This window comes from Erinaceus europaeus, chromosome 11 (genome assembly GCF_950295315.1).
Source record: "Erinaceus europaeus chromosome 11, mEriEur2.1, whole genome shotgun sequence".
NCBI classification, from domain to species: domain Eukaryota; kingdom Metazoa; phylum Chordata; class Mammalia; order Eulipotyphla; family Erinaceidae; genus Erinaceus; species Erinaceus europaeus.
In genome coordinates, this window is record NC_080172.1 from 47,338,244 (window position 1) to 47,358,980 (window position 20,737).

General features: G+C 42.6%; 1 protein-coding gene across 3 annotated transcripts in view; it reads right to left on the minus strand.

Moving 5' to 3' along the window:
* Positions 1–20,737, minus strand: part of GATAD2B (GATA zinc finger domain containing 2B) — a 105,666-nt gene that overhangs the window by 14,097 nt on the left and 70,832 nt on the right. For all 3 annotated transcript variants that reach the window (XM_060201514.1, XM_060201515.1, XM_060201513.1), the window contains 2 exons: positions 14,662–14,997; positions 6,019–6,148 (listed from right to left, as the gene is read on the minus strand). In XM_060201514.1, coding sequence (XP_060057497.1) covers positions 6,019–6,148; positions 14,662–14,996 — 465 coding nt within the window. In that variant the 5' untranslated portion in view covers position 14,997. The remainder of the gene's footprint in view (positions 1–6,018; positions 6,149–14,661; positions 14,998–20,737) is intronic.

Here is a 20,737-nt window from a genome sequence, read left to right on the forward strand (position 1 = left end):
TCTTCTTTCAGGTCTGAAATCTTCACCTTACACAAAAAGTTCAAGGAGAAGTGGGATTTTAATTTTGTGTCCCTGGGGTCTGGCACAATGCTGGTATTTGGGGGTACTTAATAAAGAGCTTACAAGGGCCGGTGGTGGCGCACCTGGTAGAGCGCACATGTTAACAGTGGCGCAAGGACCCAGGTTCAAGGCCCTGGTCTCCACCTGCAAGGGGAAAGCTTTGCGAGTGGTGAAGCAGTGTTGTAGGTATCTCTATCTCTCTACCTCTCTATCTCTCCTTCCCCTCCCAATTTCTGGTTGTCTCTATCCAATAAATAAATAAATGATTTTAAAAAGAGCTTACATAATGAAAGGAGAGATACACATAAAAGCAATCATGCAGCAAGGAAGGTGGCTCTACTAGGAAGGACAGCACATGCTTTGCAACGCCGAGGCCACTAGGTTTGGCACCAGCCAGAGTAATGCTCTAATCTCTCCTTTTCCGTTATTTTTAAAAACGTTTATTACAGATGAGACCTAGATAGTTTTAGGCAGTCTAGTGGTCTAGTGGATAATGAACTGGACTTTTTTTTTTTTTTTTTTTTTGCCTCCAGGGTTATTGCTGGGGCTTGGTGCCTACACTAGGAATCCACTGTTCCTGGAGTCTATTTTTTACCCTTTTGTTGCTCTTGTTGTTTATCATTGTTGCTATTATTGTTATTGTTGTTATTGCTGTTGTTGGACAGGACAGAGAGAAATCAAAAGAGGAAGGTAAGACAGAAGGGGCAAGAAAGATAAGACACCTGTAGAGCTGCTTCACCACCTGTGAAGTGACCCCCCTGCAGGTGGGGAGCTGGGGGCTCGAACTGGGATCCTTGGATGCCAGTCCTTGGGCTTCACGCCATGTACGCTTAACCTGCAGTGCTACCGCCTGCCCCCAAGAACTGGACTCTTAAGCATGAGGTCCTGGGTTCAAACTCTGGCATTACATGTACCACACTGACGCTCTGGTTCTACCTCCCCCATAAACAAATAAATATAGTTTAATGTAGAAAACTGAGAAATGTTATACATAGACAAGCAACTGTATTTTACTGTTGACCGTAAACCATTAATCACCTCCCAATAAAAGAAAAAAAGGAAAATGAAAATTAAGAAAAGTAAAATAAATAAGCAAATATCATTAAAAATGAAAAAAAAAATAAGATAAATGAGCTTCATATGAGACAAAAGAGTAATAAGGGACAAGTGGTGGGACACCTGGTTGAATGCGTAAGTCATTATAGTGGGCAAGGAACCACCAATCCCCACCTGTGAAGGAAGGAGCCTCACAAGAAGTAAAATACTACTGCAACTGTCTCTCTTTCTCTTTTAAATCTTATTGCCACCAGGGTTACTGCTGGGGCTCTTGGTGTCAAGTACTATGAATCCACTTGCAATTGACATCTATTTTTTCATTTTTTCCGCTCACCCCCTCCCTTCTATTATTCTTGATAGAACAGAGAAAAATTGAGAGGCAAGGGGAGATAGAGAGAGAGAGAGAGAGAGGCCAGGCAGTGGTGCACCTGGTTAAGTGCACACATTGTAGTGCGCAAGCACCCAGGTTCAAGCCCCTAGCCTCCACCTGCAGGGAGAGAGCTTCATTAGTGGTGAAGCAGGGCTACAGGTGTGCCTGTCTTTTTCCCTCTCTATCTCCCTCTCCCCTCTCAATTTCTGTCTCTTATCTAGTAATAAATATATTTCTTAAAAAAGTGGTTTAGGAGGTGGCACAGTGGATAAGGAATTGGACAATCAAGCATAAGGTCCTGAGTTCAATCCCAGCAGCACAAGTACCAGAGTGATGTCTGATTCTCCTCTCTCCTAGCTTTCTCATTAATAAATAAAATCTTTAAAAAAGAGAGAGAAAAAAGGGAAGGAGAGAGACACACATCAGCACAACTGCTTCACTACTTGTGAAGTGCTCCTCTTGAACCTGGATCTTTGCATATAGTAGTAATATGTGTGCACCACTGCCTAACCACCTTTCTTTCCCTCTCTATCTTCTTTCTTTCTTCTCAATTTCTGTCTGTATCAAAAAAAAAAAAAAAGGTGGATGGTGAGAAAGAATAAGCCAAACACCACTCCAGTACATGCAGTGCCAGAGACTGAACCAGAAACCTCAAGGATACAAGTCTGATGCTCTACCAACTGAGCTATTTCTCTGGTTGTTCGCTCTCTAAATAAATTAGTAAATATTAAAAAATAATAACAACAAAACAAACGAGCTAGATTATTAGTGAAGTAGAAGAATGGCCAAAGAGGGGCGGAGGGTAGATACCATAATGGTTAGGCAGCGCAAAGTGCAAGGACCAGCGTAAGGATCCTGGTTCAAGCCCCCGGCTCCCCACCTGCAGGGGAGTCGCTTCACAGGCAGGGGAGTCACTTCACAGGCAGGGGAGTCACTTCACAAGCGGTGAAGCAGGTCTGCAGGTGTCTATCTTTCTCTCCCCGTCTTCCCCTCCTCTCTCCATTTCTCTCTGTCCTATCCAACGAAGACATCATTAACAATAATAACTACAACAATAAAACAACATGGGCAACAAAAGGGGGAAAAAAAAGGCAAGAGACATATATTTCCTTTAAAAATGTTTCCAGGGTAGTGCAGCAGGTTAAGCTCAGGTGGCGCAAAGCACAAGGACAGGCGTAAGGATCCCGGTTCAAGCCCCCAGCTCCCCAACTGCAGGGAGTCGCTTCACAAGTGGTGAAGTAGATCTGCAGGTGTCTTTCTCTCCCCCTCTGTCTTCCCCATCTCTCTCCATTTGTCTCTATCCTATCCAACAACGATGACATCAATAACAACAACAGTAATAACTACAACAATAAAACAAGGGCAACAAAAGGGAATAAATATTTTTTAAAATGTTGGGAGTCGGGCTGTAGCGCAGCAGGTTAAGCGCAGGTGGCGCAAAGCACAAGGACCGGCATAAGGATCCCGGTTTGAACCCCGGCTCCCCACCTGCAGGGTAGTTGCTTCACAGGCGGTGAAGCAGGTCTGCAGGTGTCTATCTTTCTCTCCTCCTCTCTGTCTTCCCCTCCTCTCTCCATTTCTCTCGGTCCTATCCAACAACGACAACAACAATAATAACTACAACAATAAAACAACAAGGGCAACAAAAGGGAATAAATAAACAAAATAAATATTTTTTAAAAATTTTAAAAAAAAGACTTAAAAAAATGTTTTCATGGACTGCAAGCTCAGACTGACAGGGACTCAGATGCTGCACAGGTCCTGTGCTAAATATGAATAGACATGGGCCCTAGGTCCAATCCATGGGGTTTACAGTTAATAGTATTTATTTATATAATTTCCTCATATTTGGGAGCTTCTCTCTGCCCTAATCCAGCTTTCTAGTCCTATTCTCAACTCTGACACCATCTTCCTAGGAAATACTTTTTAGTCCACCTGCATGTTAGCTATCAGGCTCAGGCAAAAAAAATCACTAACATCACACGCCCCTTGGAACATACCTAAAATAGGCTTCCTAGCTTCTTCCACATAATGATACCTAATTTCATCTGCTCTATTCATACCTTTGGGTTACTGTTTATTGGCCTTGTTTTATTGTTGCTGATGTCATCGTTGTTGGATAGGACAGAGACAAATGGAGAGAAGAGGGGAAGACAGAGATAGGGAGAGAAAGACAGACACCTGCAGACCTGCTTCACCACCTGTGAAGTGACTCCCCTGTAGGTGGGGAGCCGGGGGCATGAGCCGGGGGCATGAACCGGGATCTTAGGCCAGTCCTTGCACCTTGTACCACCTGCGCTTAACCTACTGCGCTACTGTCTGCCTCCCTGGGTTACTGTTTATTAAACAATTTGTCCTGCTTTATATCTCACTAACTTTCAGCCACCAAGTTGCAGATGCTACTATGAGGCCATCCTGACTTCCCTGGGCAGACGACTTCACCAATGTGTTCCAGAACCTCACGTCTTCAGAGCCCTACTCGACTAGGGAAAGACAGAAACAGAATGGGGATATGGATCAACCTATCAACATCCATGTCCTCCAGTGGAGAAGCTATTACAGAAGCCAGACCTTCTACCTTCTGCACCCCAGAAAGAATTTTGGTCCATACTCTCAGAGGGATAAAGAAAAGGGAAGCTTCCAATGGAGGGAATGGGACATGGAAGTCTGGTGATGAGAATGTATGGAATTGTACCTGTTATCATATAATCTTGTCAGTCATTATTAAATCACTAATAATAATAAAAGTTTCTAAATTTTTTAAGGTCATGTTTCATAAATACATGTAGGGGGCTGGGCATTGGCACATCCGGTTAAGTGTACATAGTACTATGCACAAGGACCTGGGTTCAAGCCCCTGCTCCTCATCTGCAATGTGAAGTAGGTGAAGCAGGTCTGCAGGTGTCTATTTTCTCTCTCAATTTCTCTGTTCTTTTGAATAAAAAAATGTAAAAATAAATAAATAAATAAATGGCTGCCAGGAACAGCATATTCATAGTGCTGGCACCAAGCTCCAGCAATAACCTTGAAGGCAAAAAAGAAAAATAAGTAGAGAGAGATGTAGGAATCTCTCCACATTCTGAGATCTAGAATAGAGTGTAGAAGGCATTCCTTCCAACCAAGAGTTTACTGTATGTGGCTTGAAATATAAAGCATTCTTTACACTGAGTTTTTATAAAGTATTTCATCAATAAGGAGTTACTAGGTATCAGAAACAAACTGCAAGGCAACAGAACTGTGGGGCCAGGAGGGAGGTCATAAGTAGAGTACTTGCTCTACCATACTTGAAGCCCTTGTTCAAGCCCCAGCACCATATGAGGGCACTGGGGGAGCTCCTTGAATGATGAAGCAGTGCTGTAGTATCTCTCCTCTGTCTATCTAAAATAAACTGATTCCTTATGTATGGTAGCATGTGGATTTTAACAGAGTGCATCCCCACTTGACCCCAGAGCTGAATTCATTTCCTGGCACTGCATTTTAAAAGAAAGAAAACAGAACTGTGGGGCAGGGAAGATAGCATAATGGTTATGCAAACAGACTCTCATGCCTGAGGCTCCTAAGTCCCAGGTTCAATCCCTTGCACCACCATAAGCCAGAGCTGAGCAGTGCTGGTGTTTCTCTCTCTCTCTGTCTCTGAATCTCCCTCAAAAATAAAATAAATAAAATATTTAAAAAACAAAAAAAACCAGTACTGTGACTCTTAGAAAATTCATTTTATTTTTTAATCAGAGCAACTGCTAAACTCTGGCTTTTGATGGTGCTGGAGACTGAACCTGGGAGCCTGGATCCTCTGGCATGAAAGTTTTCTTTCTTTTTGCTTCCAGGATTATCCCTGGGGCTTGGTGCCGGCACTATGAATCCACTGTTCCTGGAGGCATTTCTATTTTTTTTAAACATTGATTTACGTTTATTATATTTTATTTATTTATTTATTTCCTTTTGTTGCCCTTGTTTTAATTATTGCAGTTATTATTGTTGTTGTCGTTGTTGGATAGGACAGAGAGAAATGGAGAGAGGAGGGGAAGACAGAGATAGGGAGAGAAAGACAGACACCTGCAGACCTGCTTCACCATTTGTAAAGTGACTCCCCTGCAGGTGGGGAGCCAGGGGCTCAAACCGGGATCTTATGCTGGTTCTTGCGCTTTGTACCACGTGTGCTTAACCCGCTGTACTACCGCCCAACTCCCCATTATTTCTATTTTATTGGATAGGACAGAGAAATTGAGAAGGGAAGGGGAGGTGGGGGAGTGAGAGGGAGGGAGGGAGGGAGAAAGAGAGAGAGAGAGAGGGAGAGAGAAACCTGTGGACTTGTTTTGCCACTTGTGAAGCACCCCTGTTACAGGTGGAGAGCGGGAGCTCGAACCCAGATCCTTGCACGTCATACTGTGTGCATTTAACCTGGTGCACCATTGCCTGGCCCCCTGACATTAAAGAAGTTTTCTTACATACCTAAACTGTTTTCTATCTCCCCAGCCCTTAGGAAATTTAAAATATTTCTACAAGGAACAGAAAATCCAGAATTTTTTTTTTACCTTAAACATCTCTAGGTTGGCTGCTTTGAGTCTTTCTTCCATTCGGGAGCTGGAACGGGGACTGGAAGCTTCATTGTCAGACAAAACAATGATGTCTGGGGAGGGAGTTAGCCTTCCTCGATCTGGCTCACTATAAGAAAGGGAAAAATTAAGGTGTCTCCAACAACAAAGATTAGTAGGAAAGTTAGAAAAACTCATCTACAATGTAAAAAAACAAAAAACAAACAACAACAAACCAAATAACTTAAGTCTACTCAGAGAATATAGTCATACTAAAGTCTCTAGCACAGAGAAAACACCAAAAAGTAAATGATGGCCAAATCTTAGCAAATGCATTAATGTATTTTCCCAACTAAACTGCTTAAAGAGGATGCAGCAACAAAAAGACAAAGACATTAACTCGCTTTAGAAATGAGAATAGGATCAACAATTTGTTTGGCTTCGTATGTTAACTCTCTTTTCAGTCACCAGGTTCCAGATGCCATCAGGATGCTGGCCAGGCTTCCCTGGATTGAAGACCCCACCAATATGTCCTGGAGCTCAGCTTCCCCAGAGACACACCCTACTAGGGAAAGAGAGAGGCAGACTGGGAGTATGGACCGACCAGTCAATGCCCATGTTCAGCGGGGAAGCAATTACAGAAGCCAGACCTTCTACCTTCTGCAACCCACAATGACCCTGGGTCCATGCTCCCAGAGGGATGGAGAATGGGAAAGCTATCAGGGGAAGGGGTGGGATATGGAGATTGGGTGGTGGGAATTGTGTGGAGTTGTACCCCTCCTACCCTATGGTTTTGTTGATTAATCCTTTCTTAAATAAATAAAAAAAAGAAAAAAAAAAAGAAATGAGAATAGGAGATGAGTATCCTTATAACACTAATTTTAACCAGGTCCTAAATGTTCTTCCTTTATCACTCCACTTTGGGTTGTCTCATTAGTTATGTAACAGCTCAAGAAGGAAGATAGGCCAGTGAGATAGCTCAGCTAGGAGGGCACCCCTGCTTTGCTATGTGCATGATCCAGCTTCATGGCCCTGACATACCACATAGAAGCACCTCAGCACTGGTTAGAAGCTTCAGTGGTGAAACCCTGGTAATGTTTAAAAAAGGGGGGGTGGGGCGCAGAGGAAGGACCGAGGCAGTAGAGTTTAGTTGGTTGGTCATTGTATGTAGAGATGATCTGTTGCTAATGAAGCAGTCCATTATACCAACAACTACACAGTTCTGGCTATCTGAAGATTTGCAGTCATTATGTAACAAATCAAACTCTAGTCTATCTTGTCAAAAGGAAAGAAACTGACAGTGCAGATGTAATGTCTATAGCCTTCTGGAAGACAAACTCTAGAACTAACTTGATGGGAGTTGCATTTACTTGTAAGAGCTCTCCTTAGCTTCAGGAGAAAACAAAAAAAGCAAAAAACTCTCAAAGAAATTATATTGAAATCTAAATCCTTTGTATGACTTCCCCTATTCTCAATTTGACACCTATAAGTTATCATGTTCCTGGGACTGGCCTTAAGACTAATATGAGTGAATAATTTTAAAGTCTAGTAAATTTCCCTTCTACTTGATTCACCAATATTTATATTAAGAGTCACTGTCGGGCTGCGACAGAGGAGAGAGAGAGAGGAGGAGATAGAGAGGAGATCCACAGCTGAGAGGGAACACAATTCTTTATTTGCACGGGCACCTCAGACTTGAGTGAGAGTGCAGTGGTTTGGGCCACGTAGAGCTACCCAAAATGGCAGCCTCCCGCTACACAGATCACCCTTCTGTTCACGAAGGTGAAAAGGGGCAAGAGAGGGCAAGAGAAAGCAGGGCTTACGTAAGAAAGGAAAAAGTCGGGACATGATTGGCTAGGAAACAAGGCACTTGGGGATAGGATAATGGAAAGGGGGAGGAGTAACCAAAGCACTCCAACTATGGGGGGGGGGGGGGATTGACAATGCCCTGAGGGGACAATGTGGCAGCTGTGACTGCACAATTTCCCAGGAAGTCACAAGCTCTTTCAAATATGTACGTCATATATTATCATCATCATTATTATTTTGGGAGACAGGGACACAGACAGAGCTTCACCACTAGTGATACTTTGCAACTGAGGATCAGGGGCTTGAACCTGGGTTCTTGTGCACTGTAATAATATTTGCATTCAACCAGATGCACCACCACCTGGCCCCTAATAGATTATTTCTATGTCAAAGGAATTCTCTTACTTAGATTATGCTACTTATTGAAGGCAGGCTCAAATGAGTTCTCTGGGGTGATGGATGGAATTTTGGAAGTAAGAAACCCTACCAATTAGAGATTATTAAAAGCCTAACTTGCCACTGAAATCACATGTAACAAAGCCTGGCAGATTTCCAGCAGTTATAAAACTCCCAGTCCTTGGGGTATGCATGTGTATGGGAAACTATAAAGTCCAAAGGGGTCCAGCAAACTTCAGATGAGGGATACTGATAGTTTGGTGGCATATTTTGTGAAGAGCTAAGGAACTGTACCCCTCAATCATAAAGTGTTGTGGGGCTTGTAGCTCGCCCAGTAGAGTGCATACTTTACTATACTTAAAGAGCCAGGTTCAAGCCCTAGGCCACTACACAGGAGCACCTGCATGTGAAAGCTTCACAAATAGTGTAGCAGTACTATGTTATCTCTAGCCTCTTAATCTCTATCTGAAAAAGCAAAACAAAACAAAAGGGCCAGAGAGATAGCATAATGATTTATACAACAGTCATGTTTGAGACTCTATGGTCATAGATTCAATCCCTGTCACCACCAAAACCCAGAATAGAGTTGGCTTAAGGAAGGAAAAACGTTCACAGGGGGTAGTGGAATCATGCAAGCAGAGTGCTAATAACTCTGGCAGGAGGAAAAAAAAAAAAGAAGAAGAAGAAGAAAAAAGAGGGACCAGGTAGCACACCTGATAAGAGAGCACGTTACAATTCCCAAGAACTTGGGTTCAAGCCCCCAACCCCACCAGTAGAAGGGGTAGGGGGAGTTTCATGAATGGTGAAGCAGTGCTGCAGATGACTCTCTCCCCTCCCCCTCTTAATTAATTTCTATTTCTATCCTAAACAAATAAATAATGATGATGATAATAATAATGACAGGAAACCTGCAAATCTTATCCCAGCAATGAAAACAACTAGACAGGAAACATGAGGCTGGGAGATTATTCACCTCATAGATCACACAACATTCCATGTTCAAGAACCTGGGTTTGAGGCTTGGAACTACATGGGAGCTTTAGTGCTATTACAACACAGCTCCCTCCCCCCCCCCCCCCCCAGTCTGAATGAAAAGAGTGTCTCAGAGCTCTTTCACTTCCTTTTTTAAAAATATTTATATTCCCTTGTTGTTGTAGTTATTAATGTTGTTGTTAGGATAGAGAGAAATGGATAGAGGAGGGGAAGACAGAGAGGGGAAGAGAAAGACACCTGCAGACCTGCTTCACCGCCTGTGAAGCGACTCCCCTGCAGGTGGGGAGCTGGGGGCTCGAACCAGGATCCTTACGCCAGTCCTTGTGCTTCACGCCACGTGCACTTAACCTGCTGCGCTACCACCCGACTCCCTACTTCTTTTTTTTTACCTCTTTTTTCTGCCTCCAGGGTTATTGATGGGGCTCAGTGCCTGCACTATAAATCCACTGCTCTTGGAGGATTTTTTTTCTCCCCTTTTTTGTTGCCCTTGTTGTTGCTTTTTTAAATTGTTGTTGTTGCTGTCGTTGTTGTTGGGTAAGACAGAGAGAAATCGAGAGAGGAGGGGAAGACAGAGGGGGGGAGAGAAAGATAGACACCTATAGACCTGCTTCACTGCTTGTTAAGCAACCCCCTACAGGTGGGAAGTTGGGGACTTGAACAAGGATCCTTGCACGGGTCCTTGAGCTTTACACCATGTGCAGTTAACCCACTGTGCTACCGCCCGGCCCCCAGCTCTTTCACTTCTAATTTAAGATATATAAGAATCAACCTGACCTTTCTCCGCTCCATCCTTCCCAATGATGGATTAGTCTTTTGCTCCAAGTGGCCTGCTCAGGAACAAGATCTTCTTCATCTACTTTCTTTTTCTACCCCATAAAGGATCGAAGGATTAATCTACTTTCATAACTTGTACCTCCTAATGACTTCTTTCAACTAGAACCACTAGAAAATTCATCTGAAATTCCCTAAGAATTTCTAATATTTTTACCAAGAATAATGTCATCTCTCCACTTTGAAAAAAAATTAATTGGGTGGGGGTATAGCATAAAAAATGAGGCAGTTTAAGAGGTTTTATTTTTAGAACAGCAAGTTAACTGTATATATTTTAATGTTAGTTTACTCATCTATGATCTGAGATCATGCTGAAGAAAAACATCCCCAAACTACAATTTAATGCATCGGGAATAGAAGGCTAAAAGTAGTGATTCCAGCTACAGTCTTGAGATCGCCGTTGTATGTTATGGGGTCCGTTTTTCCTGGAATAGCTTAAACGGAAGCAGTTTCCCCTGGTTTGGAGATTTTGTAGTTAATTTTAATTTTGGCTATTGTTTGGAAAAGATGGGCTGTCTGTGTAGATATGAAGTATAGTTTTTCCATAAAACAGATGTTTATTTTGTATTAAAAATACCACTGTACTTGTTTTACACCATTTGTATACATGTGGTGATATTAATGCTGAACTGTAAAATTCAGGAATTAAAATGTGACCCTGTAAAAAAAAAAGAAAAAAAGAAAAAAAATTAATTAATAGGGCCAGATATAATAAATAGGGCCAGAACAGACACTTGTACACTTGGTTGAGTGTACAAGTTGCCATGTGCAAGGACCCAAATTCAACCCCCCAGCCTGTAGGAGTTTGAGCCCCATGGGAATACATAACAATGGAATAAGCTTTAGTGCTTGTACCTCCTAATGATTTCTTTCAACCAGAACCACTAGAAAATTCATCTGAAATTCCCTAAGAATTTCTAATATTTTTACCAAGAATAATGTTCCCTCCCACATACCCACATTGGGTGTAGATAAAAAAAATTTTTTATTCTGTGGAGTCAGGTATTAGCACACCAGGTTAAGTGCACATATCATCATGCACAAGGACTCAGGTTTGAGCCCCCACTTCCCACCTATGGGGGGATGCTTCATGAGTGGTAAAGTAGGTCAGCAAGTGTCTTTCTCCCTCCCTCTGTCTCCCCTTCCCCTCTCAATTTCGCTCTGTCCTGTCAATTAAAGTAGGAAAAAAAAAAAAAAAGAGAGAGAGAAAAAGAAAAAAGAGAGAGAGAAAAGGAAGAATGACTGTCAAGAATGGTGGATTCTTATTTATTTATTTATTTATTCCCTTTTTGTTGCCCTTGTTTTATTGTTGTAGTTATTATTGTTGTCTGTCTTCGTTGTTGGATAGGACAGAAAGAAATGGGAAGAAGAGGGGAAGACAGAGAGGGGGAGAGAAAGATAGACACCTGCAGACCTGCTTCACTACTTGTGAAGGACTCCTCTGCAGGTGGGGAGCCCAGGGCTCGAACCGGGATCCCTACACGGGTCCTTGTGTTTTGCGCCACATGCGCTTAACCCGGGCTCTACTGCTGAACTCCCTGAGTGGTGGATTCTTAAGCCTGGTTACCAACCACCTTGAAGCAAGCTTCAGTGGCAACCCTCTGTCTCTGAAAAAAATCAGCTCAGAAAAGTGAAAATGGTAGCCAGAGATGCCTACCTCCCCCACCCCACACCCCACACCCCAAAAAAGGCAGAGAAAGAAACATAGTCAAGGTTATAATCATGCCTTCCTTCTTTTCTCTCCTTTATTCAGCATTTTAGAGATTCTGCTTTGGATCAATCCTAGGACAAAGTCAACATGGTTAGCTGGAGAGCAACTAAACATATATATATATGTATGTATTAGCTACAGAGAGGGAGAGAAAGTGAGAGAGCATAGGACCAAAGTTTCATTCAGTGTGGTAGGGACTAGGCTTGAACTTGGATTGCATACATGGCAAAGCAGCATACTATCCAAGTGAGCTATTTTGCTGGCCCTGAATTTTTTCTTAAAACTAGGGTTGTCTGTATTTTGATTCACTGTCTAGGTAGGTGTATCCAAGTATCTGCTCCATCATTTTAAGTACTCAACCTTAAGACACCAGGAAAAAAGTGTGTAAATGTGTGCTTATGAATAAGCTAGCACACAAAACAAAGTATATATTTTGTGAATGTATATGTATACATGGGGGTTAGGGAGAGTAGCACAAACAACATAAAATATGGGACTCCACAGTAAACATCATAAAATGGGATCAGATAGTCTTGGGATGATCTGAAGATTGCCTTTTCCAAGTACTCTACAGATTACTGAGTGAAAGTATGCATTAATTCACTTCTAACTGTATACTGAAGTGGAAAAGAGAATGTTAAAGGCAAAGCAAGAGTTAACTAACCAAATTGTAGGAAGAAGAGAAGCCCAGATAACAGGAGGCCTTGAGAAAGGTACCCACACCACCAATCAGTGGTGTACCTTATCCTGACAGGTCATGAAGCTTCTAAGTCCTGAAGCCAAACTCTTCCCACATACAGTTATGCAAGAAAAAGTTAATAGTAATCATAATAGTAACTAAGGCAGCCAGACCATGAGCAATGGGTCCCATTCCCTTACAGCCTCTGCTTCTGTGATGATACTTGCTGCTCTCAGCTCTGCAACTCCTATATAAGTTGTACCTTGCTTTGTTTGGGACCCAGAATTCTTTAAGAGCGTGATGGTCTTTCTATTGCCCACTGACATTAATGAAGTTTTTCCTTGTTGACTATTGGCTGGCTGGCTCTGATTCTTGAACCTATAAAGTTCTATACCACCTCCTTTAATCAGCAAGGACCACTCTGAACACTTTTTTTTTTTGCTTCCAAGGTTATTGCTGGGGCATGGTGCCTGCACTACGAATCCACTGCTCCTGGAGGCCATTTTTTCGCTTTTGGTGCCCTTGTTGTTTATCATTGTTGTATTATTGTTGTTATTGCTGTCGTTGTTGGACAGGACAGAGAGAAATCAAGAGAGGATGGGAAGAAGACAGAAAGGGGAAGAGAAAGACAGATACCTGCAGACTTGCTTCACTGCCCATGAGGTGACCCCCCTACAGGTGGGGAACCGGGAGTTCGAACCAGGATCCTTATACTTGTCTTTGCACTTTATGCCATGAGCGTTTAACCCACTGCACTACAGCCCAAGTCTCCTTTTTTTTTTTTTTTTCCAGATAGAGGCAGTGATCAAGTGAGAGACCACTTAAGCTTCCTTAAGTGTGGTAGGGGCTGGAATGAACCTAGGTTTCACACATGGCAAAGTACTGCACTATCCAAGTGCAATAAGAAAAGGAAGAGGGTAATTTAGGAGGTGGCACAGTGGATGAAGCATTGGGACTCTCAATCATGGGGTCCTGAATTCAATCCCTGGTAGCACATGTGCCAGAGTGATATCTGATTCTTTCTCTCCTTCTATCTTCATGAATAAATTAATAAAATCTTTAAAAGGGGGGGGGAGTCGGGCAGTAACATAGAGGGTTAAGCAAACACAGTGCGAAGTGCAAGGATTGGAGTAAGGATCCTGGTTCGAGAACCCAACTCCCCACCAGAAGGGGAGTCACTTCACAGGAGGTGAAGTAGGTCTGCAGGTGTCTATCTTTCTCTCCCTCTCTCTGTCTTCCCCTCCTCTCTCTATTTCTCTCTGTTCTTTTAATTTTTTTTTAAGCTAGCAAACTTTTTAAAAAACTTTTAAAAATTATTTATTTATTCCCTTTTATTGTCTTTGTTGTTTTACTGTTGTAGTTATTATTGTTAGCTATTGATGTCGACGTTGTTGGATAGGACAGAGAAATGGAGAGAGGAGAGGAAGACAGAGAGGGGGAAAGACACCTGTAGACCTGCTTCACCGCCTGTGAAGGGACTCCCCTGCAGGTGGGAAGCCGGGGGCTCGAACCAGGATCCTTACGTGGGTCCTTGCGCTTTGCGCCACATGCATGCGCTTAACTCACTGCGCTACTGCCCAACTCCCCATTTCTCTGTTCTATCCAACAATGACAACATCAATAACAACAACAATAACTACAATAAGGACAACAAAAGGGAATGAATAAATATTAAAAAAATGATTTAAAAAAATTTTTTAAAATACCAAGATATTATTAAAAAAAAAAAAAGGGAGTCAGGCGGTAGCGCAGCAGGTTAAGCGCACGTGGCATGAAGCACAAAGGCCAGCTTTAGGATACTGGTTCAAGCTCCCCACTCCCCACCTACAGGGGAGTTCCTTCACAAGCAGTGAAGCAGGTCTGCAGGTGTCTATCTTTCTCTCCCCCGCCATCTTCCCCTCCTCTCTCCATTTCTCTCTGTCCTAACAATGACATCAATAAAAACAATAATAACTACAACAACAATGAAAAAGAAGGGCAACAAAGGGGAGAAGAAAGAGAGAAAGAGAAAAGAATAAAGAGAGGGAGAGAGAGGAAGGAAGGAAGAAAAGGAAGGGAGGGAGGGAAAGAGAAGGGGAAAGAAAGGAAAACAGAATTAATTGCCAAGTTAGATTACACAGATGTCTTCACCAAGAAGCTTTAGGATGTACATTCATCTCTCACTGGAATTCATTCCACTTTCATCAAAGATTCTGTTGCCTGAGCCGGCTGAACTAATACCTACCTCCTTCTAGCGCTCATATCCACAGGTTCATCATTGATATTTTCTTTGCCTGGCCTTCCAGCAGTCCTGTTGTCTCCATGAGGCCTGAGATTCCCATTGAGTTTCTCTTCATAGCCCTTTACACCACTGCCATCCTGTTTGGTAGATATCTCATGTGGCACATCAAGATTGGCCAAATCTTTCCGTTTAAGCAGTGCCAGCATCTTCAGGCGTTCCATGGCCTCATGCCCCTCCATTTTGAGTCGTTTGGCCAGGACATCGTCTCGTTCATCTGCTGGGTCCAAGCTCCGCTTCAACAGATTCAAACGAAGAGCATCTTCTGTCATTCTATCCATCCTATGGCAAGAAAAATTACAAGTAAGGTCAGAATGAAGCCCTTTATATAGTTCACTGGAAAGGGGGCAGGGGGTTAACAGTATTTAAGAATGATCAAAGATCTTTACCTGAAAGTACAAACATCTTTAACTTACCACACTTCTTAGTTAGTTTATTGTATGGAGATGGAGATAAACTGAGAAGGGAGGGAGAGGTACAGAGAGGTACAGAAGGTAGAGAGGTACACACACATTTGCAGCACTGCTTTGCCACAGTGAAGCTTCTCTCTCTCTGCAGGTGGAAAACAGGAGCTGGAAACCTAAGTCCTTGTGTGTGGTAGCGTGTGCTCTACTAGGTGCACCAAACCTTTATTTCCATGTGTGTGTAGATGTTTATTTATCTGCTTATTAATGAGAGAAAGTAAAAGAGATACCAGAACAACATTCTGGCATATGGGGTAGGAGGGAGCAAACTTCAAATGTTTTTTTTTCTTCCAGTCTTTTAAGATCTTTACAGTAGTAGTGTGGGAGGCAGTACAGTGGTTAAAGTGTTAAACTCTCAAGCTTGAGATCCTAAGTGTGACTTCTGCCATTGTATGAGTCTGAGTGATGATCTGGTTCTCTTTCTTTCCCTCACTCACATTCATAAATAAATCTTTAAAACCAACCAACAAACTTTACTAGGACCACCTAGTAAAGTGGTTCACCTGAGTTGAATGTATATGTTATCCTGCGCAAGGACCTAGGCTTTAGTCTCTGGTCCCCAACTACAGTGGAGGAGGCTTCACTGGTGATGCAATACTGAAAGTTTCACTCTTTCTCTCTCCCTCTAAATCTTTGCCACCTCTCTCAATTTCTCTCTATCCCATCAAAATGAAAGAGGAAGGAAAGGAGGGAGGGAGGGAGGAAGGAAGGAGAAAGAAAGATGGAAAGGGGGAGTCTGGCAGTAGCACAGTGGGTTAAGCGCAAGTGGCACAAAGCACTAGGACTGGCATAAGGTCCAGCCCCTGGCTTCCCACCTGCAAGGGAGTTGCTTCACAGAGAGTGAAGCAGGTTTGCAGGCATCTATTTTTCTCTCCCTCTCTCCATTTCTCTGTCCTATCCAACGACAACAATAACTACAACAATAAAACAAGGGCAACAAAAGGATATAAATAAATAAATAAATGGAAAGGGGGGAAGGAAAAGAGGGGGGAAAGCTTCTGCAAGTGGTATATTTGTTGTGCAGGCACTGAGCCCCAGCAACGTCCCTGTTGGCAAAAATAAATAATTATATATTAATTATATAATTAGTTAATTAATAATATAATTAAGAAACTTTTACTGTACAGATGACTGAATCCAAACACTACATCCACCTAGATGGTCTATTTGGCATAATGGTATACAAAGTATACCTGATGTCTGTATGTATGTCTGTATGTATATTTCACCAGTAGTTAATAGAGGGTCCAGCCGGTGGCACACCTGGTTAAGTGCACACATTACAGTATGCAAAGAACTTCTGGTTCAAACCTCTGGTCCCCACTTGCAGGGGGAAAGCTTCACTCACAAGCAGTGAAGCAGGGCTGCAGGTGTCTGTCTCTTTCCCTCTCTCCCTCCCCCTCAATTTCTCGTCTCTATCCAATGTGTGTGTGTGTGTGTGTGTGTGTGTGTGTGTGTGTGTGTGTGTTTGATAGATATAAGAATTGCTCTGCAGTGTTCAGTTGCTCTCCAGCATTATGTTCTTAATCATTTTTTAAATTTTTTCCATTTGTTACCCTTGTTGTTTATCATCATTGTTATTATTGTTGTTGTTATTGCTGTCATTGTTAGATAGGACAGACAGAAATTGAGAGAGGAGGGAAAGACAGAGAGGGGGAGAGACAGACAGACACCGGCAGACCTACTTCACCACCTGTGGAACGAACCCCCTGCAGGTGGGGAGCTGGGGGCTCCAACCAGGATCCTGATGCCAGTCCATGCGCGCCACTGCCCAGCTCCCCAGCATTATGTTCTTAAATGCTGTACCAGGCATCATGATTTCATTTCTTGGCCAAATGATATGCCATTGTAGCAGTATATATATTGACTACTGGATATTAAGTTTCCTTCACTATTTGCTTATGAATAATGTTGTTATACATTTTGGTATACACATTTCTGTGTGGACCTATGTTCTTAAATCTTTTGGCTATATATCTAGTAGAACTGACAGGTTCTGGAGGAACTCTGCTTAACATTTTGAAGGGCAGGGGCCAGGCAGTGGCAAATTCATTAAGGCACACATAATACAATGAAAAAATCTGGGTTCAAGTTCTCAGTCTCCATCGTGGGGGAGGGGTAAGGGGGAGGAACTTCAAAAGTGGTGAAACAGTGCTACAGGCATCTGTCTATCCCCTCCCCATTCCTCTTGAATTATTTCTATTTAATAATAAACATTTTGAAGACTACACTGTTTCCCATATGGGCTACACAATTTAATTTTTTTTTAATATTTATTCCCTTTTGTTGCCCTTGTTTTATTGTTGTAGTTATTATTGTTGTTGTTGATGTCGTCATAAGTTGTTGGATAGGACAGAGAGAAATGGAGAGAGGAGGGGAAGAGAGAGAGGGGGAGAGGAAGATAGACACCTGCAGACCTGCTTCACCGCCTGTGAAGCGACTCCCCTACAGGTGGGGAGTCAGGGGCTTGAACCGGGATCCTGGTGCCAGTCCTTGCGCTTCGCGCCACGTGTGCTTAACCCGCTGCACTACTGCCCGACTCCCCCTAAAATAATTTTTATTTGCTATTCATAGTTTATTACAAGATAGTAAGATCACAATGTCTAGTTCTGGCTATACCACTTTAATAACATATGACAATCCACAGCAAGCTTCACTTCAGAGTGTGTCCAGAGACATTAGGCGTGGAATGTCAACCCTTCAGCATCATTACTCAGGTGAGACCTTTCCTTTCATAGGATTCTCTTAATTCCATTTCAGGTGGTTCACTTCCTAACAAAGTCCCCAAACCTAGAGATAGACCATGTCCCATGAGATAGGGCATATGTTCACATGTATCCATAATTTAGGGCAAAATATACCTTAAAGCAAAAATTCACAATAGTCTGCAGTGAGTTAGTATATGCAGCAAGTAAGTAGAAAGACCTAAACAAAGACACCATAAAGTCCCTAATGAAATAGTGTCTACTTAGACATAAACAACCTCCTCACCTACCTATTACACTTCCCTCAGTCACTCCAAAGCTAACCTTATCAAAGTAAGGACTACAAAAGCTGAATAAAGACAAGAGACGGCATACTTTAATGATGACTCTTTAGTCACTATCAGGCCACCCCATAGGCTGGGGCCCTAGTCAGCGAGTCCTGAGATTCTCAAAGAGACAAGATGGGCCTATACCTCGAATAAATCCCTCTCTCTATTGCTATTGGTCATCTCCATCAGGAGCAACACAATAGACCCCTCCGTGGGCCCCCATAGGGCCTTGCCCTCAACATGGATAAGCCACACTAGAGAATGTTCCATCCTCTGAAGGGAGGCTGGACAATATACTCTATGCTACAGCTGAGGAAGATGGGTTCTGAAATTGGGGCAGCTTGCAATATTCCTACTCATGACCGCAGAATGTGAGCTCAGATCTACATGGGTGCAGAGGTCACATAGGCTCCTAAACTGAATATGGGCCCCAGATCAGATCAAATCGATGGGGTTTACAGTCAACAATAGTTATACCCCCTTCCCCATATTTGGGAGTTACTCTCTTCCCTGATCTAGCTTTCTATCCCTTTTCTAGCCATGACACCACCTCCCCAGACAATAACTTGGGTCCACCTGCATATCAGATGCCAGGCTCAAAAACAAACAAACAAAAAAAAACACTAGTATAGTTATGGGCCCTTTGGAATATACCTACAATAGGCCTACTAGCCATCTACAAAATAGAGACCCCCAAATCTTCATCTGCACTAATCCAGCCTTTAGGTTCATAATTAGTTAACAATTTATTTGGCTTTATATGTTAACTCTTCTTTCAGCCACCAAGTTCCAGATGCTACTGTGATGCCAACCGCAATTCCCTGGGCAGATGACCCCACCAATATGTCCTGGAGCCCCGCTTCCCCAGAGCCCTTCCCAACTAGGTAAAGAGAGAGGCAGGATGGGAGTATGGATCGACCTGTCAACGCCCAGGTTCAGCGGGAAAGCAATTACAGACGCCAGACCTTCCACCTTCTGCATCCCACAATGACCTTGGGCCCATACTCCCAGAGGGTTAAAGAATAGGAAAGCTATCAGGGGAGGGGATGGGATACAGAGTTCTGGTGGTGGGAATTGTGTGGAGTTGTACCCCTCTTATCTTATGGTTTTTGTCAGTGTTTCCTTTTTTTTTTTTTTAAATTTTTAATATTTATTTATTTATTCCCTTTTGTTGCCCTTGTTGTTTTATTGTTGTAGTTATTATTGTTGTTATTGATGTCATCGTTGTTGGATAGGATAGAGAGAAATGGAGAGAGGAGGGGAAGACAGAGAGGGGGAGAGAAAGATAGACACCTGCAGACCTGCTTCACCGCTTGTGAAGCGACTCCCCTGCAGGTGGAGAGCTGGGGGCTTGAACCGGAATCTTTATGCCGGTCCTTGAGCTTTGCGCCATGTGCGCTTAACCCACTGCGCTACCGCCCAACTCCCCAAGTTTCCTTTTTATAAATTAAAATTATAAGAGACCCCCCCCAAAAAAAACCCACACAATGTATGAGAGTTTCGATTTCTCCTTATCCCCTTAGTTCTCTCTCTCTATTCTTTGTTTTATTTGACAGGACAGAGAGAAGTTGAGAGAGGAGGGGAGAAGGGAGAGGGAAAAGAAAGATAAGACACCTGCAGACTTGTTTCACTGCTCATGAAGTATCCCCCCCTGCTAGTGGAGGGGGGGGCTCCAACCCAGGTTCCTGCGCACAGTGATATGTGCTTAACCAGGTAAACCATGGTCCACACCTACCCCCACACTTAGTTCTCCTTTAACTGCTTCAGACATGAGACATAACATAGCACATGTAAACATTCTTGAGTTAGAGGTTCCCCACCTCCAGATTTATCTTTTTGACACGTGTTACTTCTGAGAAGTGATTCACACCTCTAAAAAATATCTCCAGGTGGAATGAATGACTGGGAAGTTCAATGTAGCAGAACATGAAAAGTTAATAATAATAATAATAATAACTCAACGAACACCTTGTACTAGAAATATAAATTAAAATGCCATATGAAGAGCTGCAAAAGGTGAGGAAATTCTGGCATTCGACTGATTATACACTTGGAATGCAAAAAGTAATTCAGAAAAGTACACAGTAAGATATGCAAATGTATATTAACATAGTACAGTGTTATATGTTTTCAGATAAATATGAGCACTAAGCACTGAAACTTTAGGGCAAAATGACAAGTCAATAACCTAAAGCTGTATGGAGTTTGCAATGCTAAAATCTTAAATTCTTGGGGCCAGGTGGTGGCACACCTGGTTAAGCACACAATGCTCAAGGACCGGGGTTCAAGCCCCCAGTCATCACCTGCAGGGGGGAACCTTTGTGAGTGGTGAAGCAGTGTAGCAGGTGTTTTTTTCCATCTCTATCACCCCCATCCCTCTTGATTTCTAGTTCTCTCTATCCAATAAATAAAATGAAAAATTTTAAAAATCAAATTCGTATTAAATTTAGCAATTGAAAGTAGTTCAAATAATTCTCATCTATTAAACACCAAAGGCACAGAGGTGTTATGATAGTTGTAAAAC